The 26,318-nt window shown below is 35.6% G+C and overlaps 2 protein-coding genes across 2 annotated transcripts; both read right to left on the reverse strand.

Annotated features, from left to right (window-relative positions):
- Nucleotides 1-3,919: 3,919 nt before the first annotated feature.
- On the reverse strand, nucleotides 3,920-5,322 carry LOC111187625 (glycerol kinase). Its single transcript, XM_022599472.2, has one exon. It carries the CDS (start codon nucleotides 4,510-4,512, stop codon nucleotides 4,081-4,083), a length of 432 nt encoding a protein of 143 aa, XP_022455180.2. The 5' UTR covers nucleotides 4,513-5,322; the 3' UTR covers nucleotides 3,920-4,080.
- Nucleotides 4,551-5,123, reverse strand: LOC149749184 (glycerol kinase 3-like). The gene has a single exon (XM_089911268.1). The coding sequence runs from the start codon at nucleotides 5,121-5,123 to the stop codon at nucleotides 4,551-4,553; it is 573 nt and encodes a 190-aa protein (XP_089767394.1).
- Nucleotides 5,323-26,318: the final 20,996 nt, after the last annotated feature.

The following is a 26,318-nucleotide window of genomic DNA, read 5'->3' on the forward strand; positions in this document are numbered from 1 at the left end:
AAAGCTCATAGACCTTCTAGAAATAGGGACTGGAACACCCCATGCTAGCAGACTGTAGAAGCAGAGGATATATCAGTATGCATAATAGAGAAGAGCAAAGAATTAACCTACTTGAGCAAACTTTGGTTATATTCCTTCAGAGTTTGAGGTAAGCTTTTTCTCTTTTTTAAAACAGTTTTATTGAGGTATAATTGACATATGATATTTAAAGTGTTCAGTTTGATTAATTTTGACATAAATGCTCACCCTTGACACATCACCATAATTAATATAATGAGCATATTCATTCCTCCCAATTTTTCTTTGTAATCATGCCTCCTACCCCCTGCTGCCCACTCCTCATTCCCATCCCCCCACCTGTCCCCACCCCCCAGTTCCCAGGCAGCCACTGATATGCTTTTTGCCATTATGTAATAGTTTGCATTTCCTACAACTGTATATGAATAGAATCAGACACTACATATATACTACTCTTTTTTGTCTGGCTTATTTCACTCAGCTTAATTATTTTGAAATTCATCTATGTTGTAGTGTGTATCAGTAGTCGCTGGATAGCTTTTCATTTTATGGATATACCATGGTTCGTTTATTCATTCACCTGCTGGTGGACATTTGAGTTGTGTCCAGTTTTTGGCTATAACAAGTAAAGTGCTATGGAAGAATCTTTGTATAGACATATGTTTTCATTTCTCTTGGGTAAATATCTAGGATAATGTGATAGATGTAATATTTAGTTTTTTGAGAAACCATTAAACTGTTTTCTAAAATGTTTGTAATCATTCTACTTTTTCAGTAGAATCATATGGGAGATTCAGTTCCTCTACATCTTTACCAAACTTGATATGGTTTTCTTTTTAATTTTAGGCACTCAAGTCAGTGTGTAGTTATATCTCATGCAGTTTTTCTTTCTTGGTTGTTAATATGGTGAAGTATATTGATTGAGTTTTCTAGTTACACTGATTCATTATCCTAGCTTCCCCCCAGTTGGTCATGATGTCTTATCCTTTTTATGCATTGTTAGATTAATTTTGCTAAAACTTTGTTTAGAATTTTTGCGTCAGTGTTTATAAAGGATATCGATTTGCAGTTTTTTGTTTTGTTTTGTTTTGTTTGTTTTTTGTAATGCCTTTGTCTGGTGTTGGAATCAGATTAATGCTGTAATCTTGGCCTCATAGAATGAGTTTGGAAGTATTTCTTCCTTTTCAGTTTTCTGGAAGAGTTTGTGTAGAATGGGTATTATTTCTTTATCATTGAAGAAATAACTCCTATTTGGGCTTGGAGTTTTCTCTGCGAGGAGGTTTTAAACTAGGAATTCAACCTATTTAATAGATATAGGGCTATTCAAGTTATCTGTTTTTTCCTTGAGTTTGGTAGCTTGTGTTTTTAAAGGAATTTGTTCATTTCATCTGAGTTGTCAATTTACTGGGATAAAGTTTTTATAATATTCCTGTATTATCATTTTAATATCCTTAGGATCTATAGTGATATCACTCTCATTCCTGATATTGATAATTTTTGTCATCTTTTTTTATTAGTCCAGTCTAGGCTTAAAGGTTATCAATTTATTGATATTCTAAAAGAACAAATTGTGGTTATATTGATTTTTGCTATTGTTTTTCTATACCATTGATTATTGCACTCCTCTTTATTTTTTCTTTTCTTCTGTTACTTTGCATTTAATTTGTTATCCTATTTCCAGTTTCTTAAGATTGAAGCTGAGGTCACTGATTGAAACCTTGTCTCTCTTCTAACATAGGCCTTTAGTCCTAGAAATTTCTAAGTACTACTTTAGTAATATCTCATAAATTTTGATATGTTGTGTTTTCATTTTTATTATGTTCCAAATATTTTCTATTTTCCTTCTTTATCTCTTCAACTCATGGATTATTTAAAAGTTTTAAATTTAGTTTCCAAATATTTGGAGATTTCCAAAAACCTTTTATTGATTTATAATTCCAATGTACTCTGATGGCATACCTTATATGAAATCCTTTTAAATTTATTGAGGCTTGGTTGATAGCCTAAATGAGGTCTGTCTTGGTAAATATTTTATATGCACTTGAAAAGAGTATGTATTCTCCTACTGTAGGGTGGAATGTTATATGAATGTCAATTAAGTTATTTGATAGTATTGTTCAAATCTATATCATTAATTTGTCTACTTGTTCTGTCAAATGTTGAGGGAGAGATATTGAAATCTCTTACTATAATTGTAGATTTACCTCCTTTTTCTTTCAGTTCTATCAGATTTTGCTTTATGTATTTTGAAGCTCTGTTATTAAGTATATATATGTTTAGGATTGTTATATCTCTTTAATGAATTGACCCTTTTATCATTGCAAAATGACCTTGTCCATCACTGGTAATATTCTTTGCTTTGAAATTTACCTTCTGATATTAATGTAGCCACTTCAGCTTTCTTTCCATTAATATGAGTATGGTATATCTTTTTAAAATCCTTTTTCTTTTTGACTATTTTTTTCTCTTTTTCTGAAATATGTTTCTTGGAGGCAGTATATATTAGAGTCTTTCTTTTTTATCTAATATGACGATCTTGCTTTTTAATTGAGGTATTTAGACCATTTATATTTAATGTGCTTATTGGCATGGTTAGGTTTAAATGTATTTTCCTATTATTGTTTTCTATTTTCTTATCTGTTCTTTTTTTCCTTTTTCATCTCTTTTCTGTCTTGTTTTGGATCAAATGAATATTTTTATAGTACTGGCTTATGTACTAAATTTGCTTATTAATTCTAACTTTTTGTTTTGTTATTTTAGGATTTAGAGTACTTAATTAACAGTGTAACTTCAAATGATATTATACCACTTCCCATATAGTATATGAATCTTAGAGTATTTATTACACTTCCATTTATCTACTTCCAACTTTCTTGCTATTTTTGTTTTCTTCTGCATATGCTTAAACTACATACTATATAATTAGTTTCATTTGAGCAATCAGTTCTCTTTTTTCTGCTTGAAAATAATGCTTACTGTAGTATTCCACAGTTTTTTTTCCTTTTTCTTCCAGCATATATCCAGCTAAGACAATTAAATTAAAAAAGTAATGTGTAAAATACAGTTAAAATCATAATATACTTTGTTTTGTGTCAATATAAAACATATAAATTTTAAATACCACCTCTTTAAAAACAAGTTTCTCCTGATAAATAGTATGCATGCTCATTGCTCTCTCTCTCTCTCTCTCTCTCTCTCTCTCTCTCTCTCTCTATATATATATATATATATATATATATATATATAAATGTTTACCCTAAAATATTTATGTAAGTACTGGTCCACTTAAGACTACCCTTCTTCTAAGCTTCATCGATGGTCTCTCTATATGAAGTATATAAGCAGATATGTTATACATACCAAGTAAACTACATAAAATAGAAATATGTAAAGGAAAAACAAAGGAAAACATGTCCTTCTTCCTATAGGATTTACACAGAAAATTAGTGTAATTAGTAAGGACATGTAAAATGTCTGAAGAATTTTGATGAATATCTTCTAGGAAAATAGCTATAAGAATACTAAATTTCTATTATAAAAACGTATGTTTCCATTAAACATTCAATGAAGGTATTGTGGTCTCCCTAATATGTGCAAAAGAGGACTTTGGGATCCATTCAAAACAACAACTACAATAAGATGTCCCTCAGTTTTAGCAGGTTAGTTACACCTCTTAATCAAGTGCGTGTAGCACAGAGAACCAAATCCTGGTCCATAAGTGTTAGAAAATGTTTGATGAAAAATTCCATAGACAGAATCTGAATATTCTATATTTTAGAGGGAGTGGAGCAGGATTTCATGACAGTGGAGAGGGTTGACTCCTAGTGGTTGGCCTGACCTTAACTGCTGATGTTAAAAAAACACACCAAATGTTTCTGCAGTGTTTTGTGCTGTAATTTATTTCTAGCCATAGGTTTACTTGTAGGGTTCTCATAAGTCATGCAGCAAGTGGTTTATAAATAAAGTCAGTCTGTTATAGCGTCATTACATTAAGAGACAGAATTGCTGGATTTTTTTCATTCTGTGAAAAGCTCACATCTTGAGAATCCATGTTTGATATTATTATGGTACACCTGAGATGTATCTTGCTCCAATTAACATTATCATGCTAGTCACTATAAAAAAACCCAAGGGCAGACTAGAGAACGTAGTAGGTTCACTACTTTCAGGAGGCTGAGTTGTAACCCAACCCATTGACTTCATCACAGCTTTCTTCCATGTAGAATAACGAATTTCACTTTCTGTGGCTTTTATCTGTGGTTCAAACCGTTCCATCATGACCATTGACAAATTCTCGGGTTTAAGACTCCAAACATCTACCCCTTCTGCAGCTCCTGCTGCCATGGCAGCTCCCAGGGCAGTTGTTTCAGGCATGGAGGCTTTTATTACTGGAATATGCAGAATGTCTGCTTGCAGTTGCATAAGAACTTTGTTGTTGGTCATTCCTCCATCCACCTGCAAATGACTGAGTGGAATTCCACAGTCATGGTTCATGGCATCCAAAATCTCTCGGGTTTGGAAACAAATAGCTTCTAATGCAGCACAAGCAATATGACTTTTATTGGTGAACTGAGACCACAGATTATCCCTCTTGCAGTGGGCTCCCAATAAGGTGCGTATAACCCTGAAAAGGCTGGGATGAAGTAGCAGCCATAAGAAGTACCTACTTCTTTAGCAAGTTTTTCACTTTCTTCTGAGGTCTTTATAATTCCAAGATTGTCTCCCAGCCAGCAAATAACAGCACCGGCTATAGCAACAGAACCTTCCAATGCATAACATACTGGCTTGTCTTTGCCTAGCTTGTAAGCCACTGTGGTCAGGAGGCCGTGTTCAGAAAATACACACTTATGACCTGTATTACATAGTAAGAAACAGCCTGTTCCATACGTGTTTTTGGCTTGTCCTTCCTGGAAGCACATTTGTCCTACTAATGCAGCAGACTGGTCCCCCAAACATCCAGATATTGGCATACCTTCCAAGGCCCCCGTTTTCATTCGGCCATAGATCTCAGAAGAACTCCAGACATTTGGAAGAATGTCCATTGGAATTTCAAAAAAGTTACACAGCTTTTTATCCCATTCTAAAGAATGGATGTTGAAGAGCATTGTCCTACTTGCATTTGTTACATCTGTACAATGGATACCTCCATTAACTCCTCCTGTCAGACTCCAGATAAGCCATGAATCAATGGTACCAAAAAGAGCTCTACCTTCTTCAACAGCCTTTTGAACTTTTCTCACATTGTTAAGAATCCAACGAAGTTTTACTGCACTGAAGTAAGTGCTAAGTGGAAGGCCTGCCTTGGACTTGACAGTTATTATTTCCTGGAATTTTTTTGCTAAGAGTCTCAACAGTAGGCTGGGTTCTTAGATCGAGCCACACCACAGCATTGTAGAGTGGCTCTCCAGTTAATTTGTCCCAGATAACAGTGGTTTCCTTCTGATTGCTGACACCAATAGCTTTTATGTTGGATATATCAATACTGAGTTCTTGAAGTTTCTCACATGTTTTCTCTATACATTCATAAACTGACTGAAGAATTTCCTTAGGGTCTTGTTCTACCCATCCTTCTTTTGGGAACTCTTGGGTTAATTCCACTTCATGCTGACTAAGTAGTTCCGCTGTTTTTGAATTGAAAACCATAAAATGAGTGGAGTCAGTACCCTGCACCACTGCCCCCACCAACGGCCCCACAACTGCCATCTTCGGAGCTGCCATGAAACCTGTAGGTGGGCTCAGCTGCTCCGGTGCTCAGCAGCTCTGGTGCCGTTTCCCCGGTGACGGAGGTGTTGGTGGGGGTGGGGTACACAGAACGTCAGGAGCGTCAGGATCATAATGCGCAGGCTCAGTAACTGCCTAGGCTGAACCTGAATGCGCTGGGGCATGCTTTGTTCTCTAACCAGCGCTGCATCTTTTCACCCCACTCCTTTGGCTCGAGCTCCACCCCCAACCACTCAATTATCTTTTAAGGAGATTTAAGCTTAAAAAAAATCATATATTTACCAACATAATTATTGTTACTTGTGCTCTTCATTGTGTTGTGTGGATCCACATTTCAGTTATCGCGTTCCTTCTACCTGTAAGATTTCCCCCAATATTTCTTGTAGTGTGGTCTGTTGGAAATGAATTTTTACAACATTTGAACATCTGAAAAGTATTTCATCTACTATTTAAAGATATTTTCTCTGGATATAGAATTCTTATTAACTTTTTTTTTCTTAAATTTCAGTGCCTTGAAACTGTTGCTCCGCCCTCTTCTCTCTTGTGTTGTTTCAGGTGTGAACTTCACTGTCAAACTTATTTTTTAAATGTCTGTTTTTCTCTCACTGTCTTTAAGATTTTTTTTTCTTTATCAATGGTTTTGGTCAGTTTTATGATGATATGACTTGGTGTAGTTTTCTTATTTTCTGTGCTTGGGACTCATTGAGCTACTTGGGTCTGTGGGTTTATGGATTTTATCAAATTTGGAAAACTTTGGGCCATTATTTCTATAAATATGTTTTATTTTTCCTCTCTTCTCTGCTTTAGGGACTCCAATTACATATATTGGCATTCACTGCTCTACTCATTATTATAATTATTTTCTCTTTCTGTGATTCATTTTAGATAGTTTCTATTGCTATGTCTTCAAGTTTACTAATCTTTTCTTCTCCATTATTTAATCTATTAATCCATCTATTGTATTTTTCACCTCACATATTGTAGTTTTCATCCCTAGAAGTTCAATTGGATTTTTAAAAATATAAACTTAGCTTTTTGAACACATGGGATACAGTTAGAATAACTTAATTTCATCTTCCGCTAATTCTAGCATCTGTGTCAGTTCTGGTTCAATTTTGACTGATTAATTTTTCTCCTCATTATGGCTTGTATTTCTCTGCTTCTTTGCATGCTTGATAATTTTTGATTAGGTGCCAAACATTGTAAACTTTACCTGGTTGGATTGCTGGTTATTTTTGTGTTCCTAAAGACCTTGAGCGTTGTCTTGGGACGCAGTTAAGTTACATGGAAACAATTTGATTCTTTTGGGTCTTGCCTTTAAGATTTGTTAGGTGGAACAGGACAGTGTTTAATGTGGGGCTAATTATTCCCCTTACCTGTGATGAGATCCTTCAGTGTACTTTATCCAAGGCCCATGAAAAATGAGCTTTTCATGGCTGGTGGAAATAGTCCGTGTTCCCAGTTGTGGGTAAATACTGGGTATTGTCATCATTAGTCTTTTCATATGCATCTCTCCCCAGTCTCATGTAGTTTCCTCACACACATGCACTGATCAGTACTGAACTGAATACTCAAAAGGGATACTCTGAAAGTCTCCAGAGTTCTCTTCCTGTACAACTCTTTTCTTTCCAGTACCATATCCTGCGTGGTCTAGCTGCCTTTGTCTCTCTGGATGCTCAGCTTTATCTCCTCACTACGGGGTTTCCACTGGGCTCCACCTGGGTTTCCCTTTCTAGTGCTGTGGCCTCAATACTCTCTCAAGGCAATAGGCTAGGGAAGTCATAATAATCATGCTATTTGTTTCTTGCCTCTTAGAGATCACTGTCCCTCATGGACTGATATTCAGCATCTTATAAACTGCTGTTATGTAATTTTTGACTTATGTGAAATGTCTCATATATTTTGTCCATTTTTTAATTGTTTCAAATGATAAATGAAGATAAATCTAGTCTCTGTTACTCCATCATTGTAAGAGTGGAAGTCCACTGAATAGAAGCTTAAATTTTCAGATTGATTGTAAAGTTGGTGAATAAATATTTGTCTACTCATTAATTTTAATTCATGAAATGTCCAATCAGTGAACGGCAATTTTCTGCATTAGGCCATAGGCTATACTTCTAAGTTAGCTCAAGGATGCAGCTCATTTATTCTTAGTGAAACCAACAGAATGAGATAGAAAATACCATAAAAATCAACAATATTGTTCTTTTACTTTTTTAACTGGATCATATTTTCCTTTTAAGTAAACTTTTTAAAGGAAGTCAGAAAAACAAAATTAGCAACCAGATTTAATTTGAATATTAGGGGACTGAAATCATCAGGAGATGGTACAGATTTTCCTGATATCTTTGTTAAGTTTTAAAATTCAACCAGAGATTTCCTAAGCAAACATTTAGAGGCAACACTTACCAGTATGCCTGTTTACCATACTATGTTTTAATTCTCATGAAACATTAAAAAAATTAAAAAAATTTTTTTCTTCCCAAGTATTTGGCAGTAGTAAACATTCTATGTACAGATTATTCAATAAAAAGATTTGACCTAAAGTTTGTTTTCTACTTTCCCTCTCCCCTGCCACCCCAGTATATACACACAAATGTCCCAATCATATTAGTTTTTGAGCCTAGAGATACTTTAAGCATTTTGTTTTTAATACAAGTAACATACATAAAGTCATCAGTTCTGTTTATAAAGAACTCGTTTACATACTAGTTCCACTGTGAGTAAGTTGTAGCCGATAAATAATCAGATAATAATTGTCTCAATTTAGTTTAGAAAGGAAAGTTGACGAGATTGATTTAACTTTCTTAGAGTAATTACAAACTATTGATGGATTTAACCAAAACTGACTAGCAATGCTTTTTTTATTTGTTTGTTTGTTTAAGCTAAGAAGCTTAAACTAACTCTACTATTTTTATATTATAGAAATTAAAAAACATTAACACTTTTGATTGTTAGTCTCTAATTGTTAGCCTCCTTATATTTTAATTTAAGCACCTCTGAAATAATCATTGGTACTACCTTATTTTTGAAGGCATTGTACTTTACAAGGAAATTATTTCATTTGTGTCATATTCCATACAAATGCAAATCCTTTAACGATGGTCATACTATTCAGAATAGTTCCCCAAATCAGATATTTCTTCAAAAAGTCTTTTAGTAGAAGATTGCTAAAATTAGAGTTGTTAAATGAATTGACTTTCTATTATTACTTATTTACCTTTAAGGTCACTCTTCTATAGTGCAGTTACTTCTTAATATAAAATCTTTTAAATGATGTCCACACTGTAAAGTTCAAAATTTAATTGTTCATTCAGTAATTTGACAGATATGCTTTGAGAGGTTGCTATATATAGGCTCTATTTTAGACAATAATATAGCGACGCATGAAACATTCTTCCTGCACTTATTATAACATCTAAGTTAAGAACAATCCCAACTACTTGTCTATATTGGCATATCTTCCTTTGCGCATCTTGTTTTAGAGAGCCATTCATTTAATTATTATTTTCCCCCTGTCAAGCCCACTAAATTATAAGTTCAATGAGGGCAGGTATTTTGGCTGTTTTATGCAATCTTGCATCTTCAGCATTTAGAACAGTGCCTGACTCTAAGCAAAAACTCAAGAAATATATATTGAATGAATTAATGAGCACCACTATATATGGTTCTCACTGTAACTAATTATCATAAAGTCAATTTTAATTTTCATTGCTCGATGGGCTATTGATTATTCATTTTACAATCTAATATAATAAGGTAGATTGATGAATAGATAAAAAGACGGATAAATGAAAAGATATATAGTAAAATTAGTATCGTAAAATATTAATTGTAGAATCTGTGTGGTAGATAAAATGGTGTTGGTTCTTTCAATTTTTCTATGTTTGCAAATTTTTATAACAAAATATTGGGAAAATGTAATGCAAAAAAAAGCTGCAAAACAGTTAATAGAGATCTATTTCATACAGGTTCTTTTGTTTGTTTGGAGGAATAGTTGAAAGGAATAAAAGAGTCAATGCCAAGTTTATGTAAATTTGAGAGATTCTTTGGTGGCATAATCTACTCATAGTTGTTCATCCCAAGAAAACCATTAATTGTGAATCATTTTTGTTAAGGTATTTGTACTTTTATTGTAGGAATTTTCTTCTGCTTTTTATAAACCCTTGTAAGTCTTAGGAAGCCAGCTGCAGGTTTAACCCATTGTTTGGCTTTTAACAAGAAATATGAGGCATTCAGGAAGGCTGCTACTCTTTTCAGTCTCTAATGAGTGGGAATCAATTTTGAAAGTTTTGATTTCACCAAATTTGCACATACCTTGTCTTGAATTTGAGAGTGTGCACCCTGATGGTAAGGGCACTGAATTATATAGTTTGTGGCTAGGAAGTTTAACTTTTTTTAGATTGTGTCATAACCAATGCATCATCACAGTTGGTAATCTTCAAAACGCTGATGCATTTTTCTACATGCTGTTCCCCAATGTGCTGGACCAGCTGTTGAGAGCCATGCCCTCCAATTGCCTGGAAGACCTCTTCTTGGACCACAAATCACCTAACATACTATCCCTCTTTGTTCTAATAAAGAAGGGAAAAATTAAAGCGAGCTACCGTGGTTTATTACTCACGTTTTCTCTGTTAAGCGCAGGCTGTGGGAGTCACTGCATTCACATCAGGAGGCCTTGGCATTCTGGGTAAGCACTCATAACAGACAGGCCAATGAGTTTCATATTCACAGCTATGAAAGTGATTGTATGAATGATTGAATCTTGAAATTTTTGACTGTGTGCGTGTGTGTTCTTTGTCATTTTTCCAGTGAAAATTGCCCTGACATTGATCTCAATGTTAATGTATTCCTGCTTACATTTGACTTTGGAATATGTTATGGCTAATTATCATTACACAGAATAAAAGAGCAGAACCCTGAGTGAGGTGCTTGGGTTTAGGGACAAAGGGAGGCCTATTCAGCATCCTGGCTCTAGGCCCAACAATTGTAATCGAACATCTTGAAACTGGTGGGACCTCTGCATCGGTTTTTTTGCTTTTTCTCCCTCACTTTTTGAAGGGGGGTAGAGGAAGAGGGTTAAGGGTTTGAAGGGCTGAAATTTCCCCTTGAACATGATGTCAATATGTTGGCATGTCTCCTTTTATTAAGATGCCATCCAACTGATAACAAGTCCTGCTGTGTTTTACCAACATAAAAAATTAGACTGGAGACCGAGGAGCGGCAGGTGGCTTTTGGCACCAAGAAATAATCACACTTGATGTGGAAAGTAAAGTAAAAGGAGCCATCTGTTCACTGCAGGAGGACGTGAAAAATCACATTAACATATTGTCACTAACATCGTGAAATACACAGTTAATAATAAATTTAGTTATCATGGCAAGTTGTGTTGGATACTTACTCTGAAAATGTAGAATGTGAAAATGCTCTGTCTTACCCACCCCATCTTTTTTTCTTTACTTTTTGGAAAAAATACCCATTACATCTTGGGGTGTGTGTGTGTGTGTGTGTGTGTGTGTGTGTGTGTGTGTGGTGGAGTTGGGGGGAGGAAAGTGTTTCATTTGAAAGCCTAGCTATTGTTCATTATTGCTGACTAAGTGAGCAAAATAATCTCTCATGCAGATCGAATGAATAACTTATTTGATTCTGCCACTTATTATCTATCATGTTCCTCTATAGCTTGTTACCTGGATGGAAAAAAAGAGATGTAGGCAATAAAAAGGTGGTTTTGATGATGTCCCTTGCACAAGACCCAGAGCTTGCAAACCCTTCTGTGACAGGCTCAGAGGTGGCAGAGTGCTGCCCGAGAGGAGAATCAGAGGCTGTGACCTTTTCTTGAATGTCTAATGGGCATCTCACTCTGCCTTTAGTCAGTAAACTGTTCTGATGTGTACTGTCATGTGTGATGCCTGCACATACTTTACAAGAGAACAAACGTGTTAAAGCATCAGGATGGGAAAGTTTTCTTGCACTTGTTTTTGGTGCATGTGTTGTTTACATATGTCAATAAAATAAAGAAGCTACAGAGGCTGGAGATCAAACTAAACTTGGGAAAATCGGGGTTATTGTTGCTGAGTCATTGTTAGAGCCATGTTTACACACCTTTTGCTGTAACAGTGCGCTATCTAGTTTCTTGCAGTCATTGTTCACTATCACTACAAATCTGTGACTCAAATCCAGATCATTAGTAGTATTATTAATATCAAAATCTCAGTCTCACTATTTACAAAATTACAGTTGTCATACAATAGAATTCTAATAAATAACTTGACCAAGCGTTATTCCCCAGTTATGGTTGTTGATCTATATCCAGTCATTATCACATTTGCTAGAAAGTGGCAATATATAGATAACTTCAAGAGTATGTGCATGTAATCGTGTAAAGAGCATTAGAATAAAAATCTGGATTTTAGCTCCAGCCCTGACTAACTAGCTTTATGATATTTAGCAAGTCCAGTTATCTCCCGGACCCGTTTTTCTTAGGGGTAAAATTTAGGTACTCTCTAAAGGAACTTGTCCCTTCTAAAATGTAAAGATTTTTAGAAAATGTTGTCCAGTGAAACTTGATATTTATTTTAAGTTAATAGAGGGAAAATGGTGTGCAATGAGCAGTCATTTTTGGTCATACATATTTACTCATAAAACCTGAATGACCCTGGAAGATAATACGTGAGTTTGGGTTGCTACCTTTCATTCATCAGTTTGTGATGGCATTTGGAGAGAGATCTGTTTTGTTGGGAACGAGGTGGTGGTGGACTTTTCTTCTGTTACATGTGTGACATTCTGTCACTAAGGGTAAATGTTATCATATCTTCCTGACTTCGGTGCAGACTCTGCCACCTCACTCAAGTCATCACTTTGTCTCATGAATAGAGACTTTTTTATTCTTTAGAACGTTTCTTAAAAATAATACAGTTTCTGTTATTTCAGTTAGATTATCTGGATGCAGAATCCACTTAATTTTCTCCACTGGTCTTGGATCATATGGTGGTTCACCTTCCTGGATGTCCTTCCTTCTCTGTTATACAATCTACCAAAATGTCAGCTCATGTTTCTTCTTCATGGAAACCTTTCCTGACCTCTTAACCTTAGTTTAATCCCATTGTACCTTATACCTCCCTTTTTCTAACCGTCATTGCACTTGAATTAATTGTTTGGTGTATGCCATCTCTGCTGGACTATAACCCTCGTGAAGGCAACCCCCTGTCTCTTTGTCATGGTCACCAATAATGCCAGGCATATAAACCATTTAATAAGTATCATTTTATTGATTGATAGTTGGTTACTCAAACCAACTGTCAGGTTTTATCAGGTTTCAGAGAAAATAGAATGGGTCTTTGGCATTGGCATTATTCTACATTTATCCTGAAAGTCTCTGATGAACTTTAGGGTACTATTCCAGGGGTTATCATTCCTATAGAGGCACAGATAGAACTAGACACCATTTTAGGGTTCTTCTGGAGCAATTAGAATGTCTAAGGGACATCCTAGCATGGACATCAAAATAGTTCATGGCTCTTCCAAGGCTCTTGGATTCATTTTTATAATAGCCTGAAAATATATTATCAAAAAGTTGAACAATGTACTTAATAAATCGTCAGCTGGTCCTGGGGCTGATCCAAGAGTCGGAATCTACCAAAGCATTTAAGTCTTACATGGACAAACTATTCTTCAGTAGACTGGAATCCATCATTGAACTAAAGTTTACTCAGCTTGGGGGAAACATGTAAGTTTAATTTTATGGAGATGCAAACTGGCAAAGGAATATATTTTATAATATGAAGTAGGAACTATATATCTCTTCATGTGTTACTTTGCTATAAAGTTTAGAATGAAATGAATTTGCCATCAAATTAAGTGTGATTTGAAATGATAAAATGAGTTACTGTGTTCTCCCCAAAGTTATTGTCAGAACTGTTATATAAATAGAGTCACATATGTTACATGGAAAATATGTGCTTAACTCATTTTATATTTATTATTTTAATACATATGTACTGAAACATGTTTATTAGTAATAAATAATCCCCATAGTAGGAGACATAATTATTGCTCTATTGTTTTATTAACTGAAAATCTAGTAAAAAGCAGCCACCAGGAATGAAAATGTCTGTGGTAATCATCTAAAAAGGTAGATAAAACTAGGAAATCATCATAGTGAATGATACTTAATTATACTCTCTAGAAAGTTGCCAAATGTTTAGACTTAGGTTGGGAATATTTTGCCACAATGCATAAAAATTACCTCAGACCCTTAGAGGCAGTCGTACAAACTGACAAGCATTTTCAGAATTGACAGTCCCCCTTACCCAGTAGATATTTCATTCCCTGCATGCTGGGCTTCTTTGCAGTTGTTGAAAACCAAGGCAGATGGGCACTCCAGTCAGCCTGAGGGGACAGGAATAACACACTTCAGAGCACCGGGTGCCATGAGATTCCTTCTTTTCATCAGACGGGCTAATAGACCCATGGAGGCCAGGAATTCAGTCATATCCTAGAGGGTCTTGCAGGTGGTCATCATTGAAGTGCCTGGTAGAGTTCCTGGCCGACCCCTGGTTTCACAGAGAGTGTTGAAAGTATAGCTCTTCCACTGTGACAGCCAGGTTTCGACATGAAACAGCATATTAGAAAAACTCTGATGGTTTTGCAAGAATGGAAAACATTCAGAGGTGGATGCTGATGAAGAATTCTTGTGTTTTTCTTTTCTCCCTCTCTCTTTATTATGGTAAGAATGCTTAACATGAGATCTCCCTTGACAGATTTTTAAGTGTAAAATGCAGTATTGTTATCTTAAGGCACAATGTTGTATCTTAGATCTCTAGAACTTATTCATCTTGCATAACTGAAATTTTATACATGCTGATTGGCAACTCTGCATTTTCCTCTCTCCTCAGTCCCTGGCAACCACCATTCTGTTCTTTGCTTCTGTAAGTTTGTATTTGATAACTCATACTGGTGGAATCATGCAGGATTTGTCATTCTGGTATTTGTTTCTTTTCTGTTTCTGTTGGCTATTACCACATATCCTTAGTAATTCCATCTATCAATAAGTACCCTTTGCTCTTCTTCCTCTGAACTTCTGAGGCATGCAGTGACTCTTGATTCAGCACTATTAATTCCTTTTTAATATCTGGTAACCCTTTTTCTCTGATTACGGTGTAAGCTACCTAGGGGGACAAGATTGCTTGAGTCATTCTATAGTCTTAGTAACGCCTTGCACATAAGAATAATAGTCTATACTTCTGCGCTTCTTTTTCCTTCCTTCATTAATTCAAGACATATTTACCAAGTATCAACTATTAAATAATTGCTAGAATAGCCTTTGGGATAAAATTGTGAACTAGACAGACACGGACCTTGTCCTTGTGAGGTTATAGTAGTGAAGCAGGCAAAAACTGAGTAAATGAAGGTAAACAAATTGCAAATTGTAATAAGTGTTAAAAGGGAATAAATGACTAAAACTGAGTATAACTGGGGGTGGGAGAGGTGACTGGATTTTCTGTTTTTCTTGCTATTTGTTTTTCCCATTTTTATCTTAGCTGCCCCCTCTTCCAAGTCAAATACTCCGAATCTCTTCTTTCAGGTAGGTGTATGTCTACAGAATAAGAACTATGAAAGGCTAACCACTGTTATTATTTTCTTTTTCCACTACACCTCTCCTGGGTGTGTATAAGCAGATTGCCTACAAGTAAGGACAGGTCATGGCTTTTCAGTGACCAGATGCAGTATGCCTTACCAAGTACCACACATACAACAGATACTATGTACAGAATAATTCTGATTAAATTAGAATACAGAAGAAATGCTTTGCTAACACTGAAAAGTTAGACATGTTTTCAGAACAGTACTCTTATTATTAATATCCCCATTGGCATATAGTTTTTACAAGCCAAGAACCATGCCTATAAAGTCCATAGAAGGTTTATGATGAGTGTGTACAGAAGGGAAGGATGATGGACTCTGGGAGAAAATTATTATTATTCCTTAATTGATTATCCTAGTTCAAGACTAGTTATACATGCCATTAAGCACCCTCTTACATGTCTTAATATATAGCTTTACAGTGGAAATAAACAGATACACAGGCTTACTATGTAAATTAAACTGCAGACAATTAATATGTTACCTTATAGAAGTGATAAGAAATCAAATATGGCATATGGGTTTCTGGCTAACTGAGGGAACATGATTCTTGAATGTACGTAAATACCAGTAAATCCATCAAGTAATCTGCCTTAATATTCTGCAAAAGGTAGACCCTCGAGGGAGCTATGTTTACAAATTGAACTTCAAAAACTAAGAGAGATGAAGAACTTAGAAGCTTAGAAATAGGTACTATGTTAGTTCACTGGGTCTGTCTCTAAAAAAGTACCACAGACTAGGTGGCTTAGACAACAGAAACTTATATTCTCACAATTATAAGCCTGAGATTAAGGTGTTGGCAGGGTTGTTTCCTCTGAGGTCTCTCTTCTTGGCTTATAGATGACTGTGTTCCCCTCTTTGTCTTCACATGGACTTACCTCTGTGTGTCTATGTCCTAATCTTCTCTTCTGAGGACACCAGTCAGATTGGATTAACACCCACCCATATGACTTCATTTTACCTTAATTACATCTTTAAAGGCCCTATCTACAAATACAGTCACATTCTGATGTACTGCAGGTTAGGACTTCAACATATGAATTTGGGGGGGGGGGCACAAACCCATATCAGATACTAAAATAACAATTACTGAGTAAGTCAGGGCCAGGGTCTAACGAGGTAAATGAAAACCACTTCAATTATTTGCAACAGAGGGAATTTGAAGCAAGAAATTGATTTCATAGGTAATAGAAAGGTTGCAAATCCAAACGAGATAGTGAGGCAACTCAAGGATTAAAAAGTAGGAAATTCCTTTGTATATTCTTGCTTCCTTTGTCATAGATTAATTGACCATGGGTGTGTGGGTTTATTTCTGGGCTCTCTGTTCTGTTCCATTGATCTATGTGTCTGTTTTGGGGCTCATACCATACTGTTTTGATTACTGTAGCTTTGTAGCTTAGTCTGAAGTGAGGGAATGTGATGCCTCCAGCTTTGTTCTTCTTTCTTAAGATTGTTTTGGCCATTTGGGGGGTCTTTTGTGGTTCCATACAAATTTTAGGATTATTTGTTCTAGTTCTGTGAAAAATGCCCTTGGTATTTTGATAGGGATTGCATTGAATCTGTAGATTGCCTTGGGTGGTATGGTCATTTTAACAATATTATATCTTCCAATCTAAGAACATGGTATATCTTTCCATCTTTTTGTGTTGTCTTCAGTTTCTTTCATCAGTGCCTTATAGTTTTCCACATACAGGTCTTTTCCCTCCTTAGGTAGGTTTATTCCTAGGTATTTTCTTTTTGGTGCAATGGTAAATGAGATTGTTTCCTTAATTTCTCTTTTTGATATTTCATTGTTAGTGTATAGAAATGCAACAGATTTCTGCATATTAGTTTTGTATCCTGCAACTTTATTGAATTCACTGATGAGCTCTAGTAGCTTTCTGGTGGCATCTTTAGGACTTTCTGTATATAGTATCATGTCATCTGCAACCAGTGACAGTTTTAATTCTTCCTTTTCAATTTGGATTCCTTTTATTTCTTCTCTGATTGCTGTGGCTAGAACTTCCAAAACTATGTTGAATAAAAGTGGTGAAAGTGGGCACCCTTGTCTTGTTCCTGGTCTAGAGGGAATGCTTTCAGCTTTTTATCCTTGAGTATTTTGTTAGCTGTGGGTTTGTCATATATGGTCTTTATGTTGAGGTATGTTCCCTCTATGCCCACTTTTTGGAGAGTTTTTTTTTTTTATCATAAATGGACATTGAATTTTGTCAAAAGCCTTTTCTGCAAGTACTGGAAAGATCGTATGGTTTTTGTTCTCAATTTGTTAATGTGGTGTATCACATTGATTGACTTGCAGATATTGAAAAATCCTTGCATCCCTGGGGTAAATTCCAGTTGATCAAGGTGTATGGTCCTTTTAATGTATTGTTGGATGTGGTTTGCTAATATTTTGTTGAGGATTTTTACATCTATATTCATCAGTGATATTGTCCTGTAATTTTGTGTGTGTGTGTGATATCTTTGTCTGGTTTTGGTATCAGGATAATGCTGGCCTCATAGAATGAGTTCAGGAGTGTTCCTCTCTCTGCAATTTTTTTGAATAGTTTGAGAAGTATAGGTATTAACTATTTTCTAAAATAATGAAATTAGAACATTCTCTAACACCATATACAAAAATAAACTAAACATGGATTAAAGACCTAAATGTAAGACTGGATACCATAACATTCCTAGAGGAAAACACTGGCAGAACACTCTTTAACATAAATTGTAGCAATATTTTTTTTACATCCATGTCCTAAAAACAAAGGAAATAAAACAAAAATAAAGAAATGGGACCTGATTAGACTTAAAAGCTTTTGCACAGCAAACGAAACCATCCATAAAACAAAAAGACAACCTACTGAATGGGAGAAACTATTTACAAATGATATGACCAATAAAAGGTTAATATTCAACATGTATAAACAGCTCATACAACTCAACATCAAAAAAGCCAACAACCCGATTAAAAAATGGGCAGAAGAATTGAATAGACATTTTTCCAAAGAGAAAATGCAGGTAGCCAACAGGCACATGAAAAGATGTTCAATATTGCTGGTAATTAGAGAAATGAAAATCAAAACCACAATGAGACATTACCTCACACCTGTCAGAATGGCTGTCATCAAAAAGACCACAAATAACAACCACTGGCAAGGATGTGGAAAAATGGGAACCCTTGTACACTGCTGGTAGGAATGTAAATTGGTGCAGCCACTGTGGAAACAGTATGGAAATTTCTCAAAAGCTAAAAATAAAACTACCATATGACCCAGCAGTTCCATTCCTGGGTATATATCCAAAAAAACCAAAAACACGTATTCAAAAAATACATGCATCCCAACATTATAGCAACATTATTTACAGCAGCTGAGATATGGGAACAATTAAGCATCCATAAGCAGATGAATGTATAAAAAAAGATGTGGTATATATATACAATGGAATACTATTCAGCCATAAAAAATGAAATTTTGCCATTTGCAGCAATATGGATGGACTTGGAGGGCATTAAGCTAAGTAAAGTAAGTCAGACAGAGAAAGACAAATGCTGTATGATATCACTTATATGTGGAATCTAAAAGATACAGCAAACTAGTGAATAAAACAAAAATGAAGCAGACTCACAGATATAGAAAACAAACTGGTGGTTACCAATGGGGAGAGGGAAGTGGGGAGAGTCAATATAGGGGTAGGAGATTGAGGTATAAAGTATTAGGTATAAAATAAGCTACAAGGATATATTGTACAACACAGAAATTAGCCAATATTTTATAATAACTGTAAATGGAGTATAACCTTTAAAAGTTGTGAATGACTATATTGTACACCTGTATCATATAATATTGTACATCAACTATATATCGATAAAATTAAAAAAATAAATTTATACATTTTTTAAAAAATGAAAAAGAAGTGGGTAACTCTTCCCTTTTTTTTTTTTTTTTTTTTTTGCCACACTGTGCAGCCTGTCGTATCTTAGTTTCCTGATCAGGGACTGAACCTGTGCCCCCTGCACTGGGAGCATGGAGTCCTAACCACTGGATTGCCAGGGAAGTCCTAGGAAACTTTTTGTAAGCCTAGAATAGAGAGACAGAGGGAAGAAGTAGTACTGGCAGAGACAAGGTTGGGATTACCTGGTAGAAGCTGGAACCACACAGGGCCTGGAAACACTGAAGCCCCCAAAGAAACACAGGTGCTGCCCGAAATAATGCTCAAGGCAGAGACAGAGGGAAGAATACTCTGTTTTCTCCCTTCTTCTTACTCTCCATTTTTCTGCCAGGGCCCTTTAATAGCCAACCCTGGACAGAAGCCTGGCAATTACAGCCTGCCAGGGTCTGTTCTGCATTACAGACAAAGTAACAGGAAGGCAAGGAGTGAATCTGAGGCCAAACAAGCCAAAGACTGGCACAAGTGCTAAAAAATAAAACATTATACAGTGATTCGAAATGGTCCTTCAAATTAATGAAGGCAAATTTACATATTTATATTTATGGTTAGTGACTGTTATATAAATCTACCCACAAGTGCCCAAACAAGACTTACTTTATTTTATTCTTGTAATTTCTTTAAAAATATTTCTTTCCTTCTTTGCCTGGAAGATCCATTCCCCCTCCCACCCCACAATCTGTGCATTTCTAAATTCTAAACATTGTGTAAAACCTTACTTTAATTCTCCTTGAAGTTTCGCAAATTCTTCTTTTCTTCTCTTCTTAATCCCATTCACTCTGTCTATATTGGTCTCAGGGCACTGAGAACTTTCCCATCTATATGAGCAACTATTTATATACCCAATATGTAGTTTTTAAGATCAGGGCCTGGAGTCTTTATAGTTCACAGAGTTTTTCTTAATACTGCAGCTTGCATGTTATTAAAGATCAATAAATATATCTAATGAATAATTGTTCTTAAGAAAACTCTTATAATATTGGCTTTATTCCCACTTAGTATTTTTAATCTTATTATCTTTCCTACAATTTTTTCCATCATCTTCAGCATTCTGGATAACAAAGCTAATAGAACACAAGCATTTCTCTTCTTTTTGATTCCTTTTTGAGGGAAGATATATTTCATTTTATGGTTATGTAGATAAGAATCCTTAACATGGGATTCAGAGAAATTATCCTCTTGTCCCATCTAAATATCAAAAGGCACATGAAATTTTGAATGTGTATTCTAAGTTAATAGGTCTTTTCTATTATTTTCCCCCCTTTTTTGCATGATCACTTTTGTAGATCTTGAAATAAATCTCTTCCTTCCACTGACATTTATTGACTATGAGCCAGGCATGCTCTAGGCTTTTAAAATATGTCAGGAAACAAAACAGACCATTTTTCCCTTGTATTCTAGCAAAAATAACAATAAACATAAAAAGTAAATTGTAAGTTCACTGAAGGCGATGTGTAATATGAGGGAAAAACTAGAATTAGTTTGAGGTTAGTAAGATCAGGAGTGTCAGGATGGAGGTAAGAGCTGACTGCCATTTAAATAGGATGGTGAGAGTCAGTAAAGGTGACATTTGAGCAAAGACTTAAAGGAAGTGATAAAGTTGGCAATACCGGTATCTGGAAAAGGAGCTTTCCAGGCAAAGAGAATAGACTATAGAGGCCCTACAGTGGTAAAATGCCTAGAACAGACATTCCCAAGCTTTTTAATTTCATGGAGATCACAGTGTCTAATTTTTTTTTTCCACAGTGTCTCTAGACCAAAAGAAATACCTAACAGTTCTATTCATTAAGTAGTTTGTCACAGACAACTTAATAAGTGTTTTTGTCAAAATTTAATAGTCATTTGGAAAACTAATATACATACATTATAGATAAGGAATATATATATATTTTTTCATTCTTAAATAACTGCAGTTACTTCCGAATGGACTTTGCGTTCCTGTTGGTGACTCACCTTGGTCAAGGTGGTAGGATGTGGTCAACCTTTAGATATATGTTGAAGGTAGAGCTGGTAGGATATGTTGATGGATTAGGTGTGAAATATGAGGAAAAGAGAGGAGTCAAGGATGACTCAGATTTTTGGGCTGAGGAACTGGAAGGAAGGAGTTGTCGTTATCAAGAGAGGGAGGGTAGACAGCAGGTAAGCAGTTGTGGGAGCTCCATTCTAGAAACGTTCCATTTCAGGTGTGATAATAGTTAGACATGAAAGTAGGCAGCTGGGTTTACGAGTGCAATGTTCAGAAGGGAGGCATGGGATGAAAATGTGCTTTGACCTGGTGAGAGGTACAGAGACAGTGGGTAAAGTCTGGAGCTAAATGAGACCTTCCAGAGAATAAATGTAGATGGGGGAGAGAAAGGATCCAAAGACTGAACCTTGAGACCTTCAATAGGAATCGATTTGGGAGAAGAGAAGGAACAAGGAAGTAGATTTAGAAAGTTAAGGGAAAAACCATGACAGCGTGCTGCTATTCTGGAAGTGCAGTGAAAAGCAGGTCATCTACTTTGTCTAATACTGCGGAAAGGACAGTAAAGATAAATAAATAAAATGCAGTTTGGTAAGCACTTCAGTAAACTCAGAAATGGAATTCTCTTAACAAAATAGCTAGTGTTACTGTGTGACAATAACACAGTATCAATCAATGCAAAATTGCTATTAGACTTTTCCATTAAAGAATGAGAAAAATCAGGAGATCTGCACTTCTGATTTTAAAGTTTATTAGCAGTATCTAGTAATACACTATAATGAGTTTTAAAACAAAATGGAAAATTGTTAAACCTTAAGAAAGGTAATTAAAAATAATCTTAGTAATCTTGATAGGCAAAATTTGTTTTCAGTTAAAAACTATTGGCAAGAAAAATATGTTTGAGATCCACTGCTGTTTTTGCATAGTGACTTAATACATAGCAAGCAATGCTGAATATTTGCAGAAGGTCTGGTAAGAGCAGGTAGCAGCAGTTTCCTTTTCAATATGTTTTAAATGGCAGTATGATAAAGCTGGAAAATAACAATTTTAATGTTCCTTTAGAATTGACTTTGCAAAGAAGCAATTTTATTTCTGTTTGCTCTAACTGCTTGAGTTGGTTTCCTCACTTCAGACTAAAATTTCCTTAAATAAGTTTGGTAGAAAACATGTTAAATTATATTTCATCATTCTAAAACAAATCCTCAACTATCTCACTTTCTTACTGAAACCTTCTATTGTCAACAGCTTACTTTTTCTTTATTCCAAAGGCACCATTATTTGACAGATGGTAATTTCTGTGATTTCTGTATGTTCTCAAAGTCAAACAGACTCCTTCTTGTCCCTTTCTTTCCTATCCAGCCTGAATCTCATGACTGATCGTCTGAACCATACTTTCACTGGCTGTGTCAGTCTGGGTTCAGTTAAGAAAACAGAGCCACACTATATATATAAAACATGTTGAATTTAATATAAATAATTAATGACATGTGATGGATGAACTGAAAACCTAACAGGGAATGGTGAGAAAATTCAAAGATTAGCAAAAATAGGAAGTTGCTACCAGCCCCAGGGCTAAAGAGAAAGCTTGAAAAGGTAGTACTCCCATAGTCCAGAGGTGGAGGCTTACTGAAGGGAGCTAGAACAATGGTGAGGGCCGCGTGGTGGGCACTGGTATCAGTAAGGGATAGTATGCGCAAAGACAGTTGGAGGAGATATAACTGTTTTCAGAAAGACCAGTCAAGCAGAGAAACAGGGGTTAAATAGCCCTGGTGAATCTGTCATTGAATCTAGTTAGAAAAAGGAAAACCACAGCGATTGTTATTATCATCACCATCATCATTTACAGGTACGCAATATTTATTGAGTGAATGAACAGGGTATGGCAAGACAAGCCTTTAGAATATAACTGGTTAGTAAGAATGGTCCACTGAGTCATAGGCACAGCTGTGAATAAGGAATCTGGAATTCTTAGATAAGTGTTCATAGATAAAGCTTTACTGGAACACAGCCATGATTTTAATTTGAAAGTTGTCTATGGCTGCTCCCACATTACAAAAGCAGAGTTGAGTAGTTGTAATACAGACCAGACAGACCACACAGTCTCTGATATTCACTATTTGGCTAATCATAGAAAACGTTTGCCCACCTCTGCTTTACACCCAGAGAGAAATCATACTGGTAGAAATCATACAGCCATGCTGATTAATATTCATTTAAAACAAATTAAATTTAATTTTATTTTTTTATACAGCAGGTTCTTATTAATCATCCATTTTATACACATCAGTGTATACATGTCAATCCCAATCGCCCAATTCAGCACACTACCACCCCTAACCCCTGCTGCTTTCCCCGCTTGGTGTCCATACGTTTGTTCTCTACATCTGTGTCTCAACTTCTGCCCTGCAAACCGGTTCATCTGTACCATTTTCTAGGTTCCACATATATGCGTTAATATACGATATTTGTTTTCCTCTTTCTGACTTACTTCACTCTGTATGACAGTCTCTAGGTCCATCCATGTCTCAACAAATGATGCAATTTCGTTCCCTTTTATGGCTGAGTAATATTCCATTGTATATATGTACCACATCTTCTTTATCCATTCATCTGTCGATGGGCGTTTAGGTTGCTTCCATGACCTGGCTATTGTAAATAGTGCTGCAATGAACATTGGGGTGCATGTGTCGTTTTGAATTATGGTTTTCTCTGGGTATATGCCCAGTAGTGGGATTGCTGGATCATATGGTAATTCTATTTTTAGTTTTTTAAGGAACCTCCATACTGTTCTCCATAGTGGCTGTATTAATTTACATTCCCACCGACAGTGCAAGAGGGTTCCCTTTTCTCCACACCCTCTCCAGCATTTGCTGTTTGTAGATTTTCTGATGATGCCCATTCTAACTGGTGTGAGGTGATACCTCATTGTAGTTTCGATTTGCATTTCTCTAATAATTAGTGATGTTGAGCAGCTTTTCATGTGCTTCTTGGCCATCTGTGTGTCTTCTTTGGAGAAATGTCTATTTAGGTCTTCTGCCCATTTTTGGATTTTTTTTTTTTTTAATATTGAACTGCATGAGCTGTTTATATATTTTGGAGATTAATCCTTTGTTGATTCGTTTGCAAATACTTTCTCCCATTCTGAAGGTTGTCTTTTCATCTTGTATATGGTTTCCTTTGCTGTGCAAAAGCTTTGAAGTTTCATTAGGTCCCATTTATTTATTTTACTTTTTATTTCCATTATCCTAGGAGGTGGATCAAAAAGGATCTTGCTGTGATTTATGTCATAGAGTGTTCTTCCTATGTTTTCCTCTAAGAGTTTTATAGTGTCTGGTTTTACATTTAGGTCTCTAATCCATTTTGAGTTTATTTTTGTGTATGGTGTTAGGGAGTGTTCTAATTTCATTCTCTTACATGTAGCTGTCTAGTTTTCCCAGCACCCCTTATTGAAGAGACTGTCTTTTCTCCATTGTATATCCTTGCCTCCTTTGTCATAGAAGTTGACCGGAGGTGCGTGGGTTTATCTTTGGGCTTTCTATCTTGTTCCATTGATCTATGTTTCTGTTTTTGTGCCAGTACCGTACTGTCTTGATAACTGTAGCTTTGTAGTATAGTCTGAAGTCAGGGAGACTGATTCCTCCAGCTCCATTTTATGTTCTCAAGATTGCTTTGGCTATTCGGGGTCTTTTGTGTTTCCATACAAATTGTGAAATTTGTTGTCCTAGTTCTGTGAAAAATGCCAGTGGTAGTTTCATAGGGATTGCATTGAATCTGCAGATTGCTTTGGGTAGTAGAGTTATTTTCACAATGTTGATTCTTCAAATCTAAGAACATGGTATATCTCTCCATCTATTTCTATCATCTTTAATTTCTTTCTTCAATGTCTTATAATTTTCTGCATACAGGTCTTTTGTCTCCTTAGGTAGGCTTATTCCTAGGTATTTTATTCTTTTTGTTGCAGTGGTAAATGGAAGTGCTTCCTTAATTTCTCTTTCAGATTTTTCATCATTAGTGTATAGGAAAGCAAGAGATTTGTGTGCATTAATTTTGTATACTGCAACTTTACCAAATTCACTGATAGCTCTAGTAGTTTTCTGGTGGCATCTTTAGGATTCTCTATGTATAGTATCATGTCATCTGCAAACAGTGACAGTTTTACCTCTTCCTTTCCAATTTGTATTACTTTTATTTCTTTTTCTTCTCTGATTGCCGTGGCTAGGACTTCCAAAACTATGTTGAAAAATAGTGGTGAGAGTGGACATCCTTGTCTTGTTCCTGATCTTAGAGGAAATGCTTTCTGTTTTTCACCATTGAGAATGATGTTTGCTGTGGGTTTGTCATATATGGCCTTTATTATGTTGAGGTAGGTTCCCTCTGTGCCCACTTTCTGGAGAGTTTTTATCATGAATGGGTGTTGAATTTTGTCACAAGCTTTTTCTGCATCTATTGAGATCATATGGTTTTTATTCTTCAATTTGTTAATATGGTGTATCACATTGATTGATTTGTGTATATTGAAGAATCTTTGCATCCCTGGGATAAATCCCACTTGATAATGGTGTATGATCCTTTTAATGTGTTGTTGGATTCTGTTTGCTAGTATTTTGTTGAGGATTTTTGCATCTATATTCATCTGTTAAATTGGTCTGTGATTTTCTTTTTTGTAGTATCTTTGTCTGGTTTTGGTATCAGGGTGATGGTGGCCTCATAGAATAGTTTGGGAGTGTTCCTTCTTCTGCAATATCTTGGAAGAGTTTCAGAAGGATGGGTGTTAGCTCTTCTCTAAATGTTTGATAGAATTCACCTGTGAAGCCATCTGGTCCTGGACTTTTGTTTGTTGGGAGATTTTTAATCACAGTTTCAATTTCAGTGCTTGTGATTGGTCTGTTCATATTTTCTATTTTTTCCTCGTTCAGTCTTGGAAGGTTATACCTTTCTAAGAATTTGTCCATTTCTTCCAGGTTGTCCATTTTTTGGCATAGAGTTGCTTGTAGTAGTCTCTTATGATGCTTTGTATTTCTGTAGTGTCTGTAGTAACCTCTCC

The sequence above is a fragment of the Delphinapterus leucas genome, chromosome 5, assembly GCF_059928025.1.
Source record: "Delphinapterus leucas isolate spDelLeu-1000000601 "Yukka" chromosome 5, BTC_Dleu_Yukka2, whole genome shotgun sequence".
Lineage (NCBI taxonomy): Eukaryota > Metazoa > Chordata > Mammalia > Artiodactyla > Monodontidae > Delphinapterus > Delphinapterus leucas.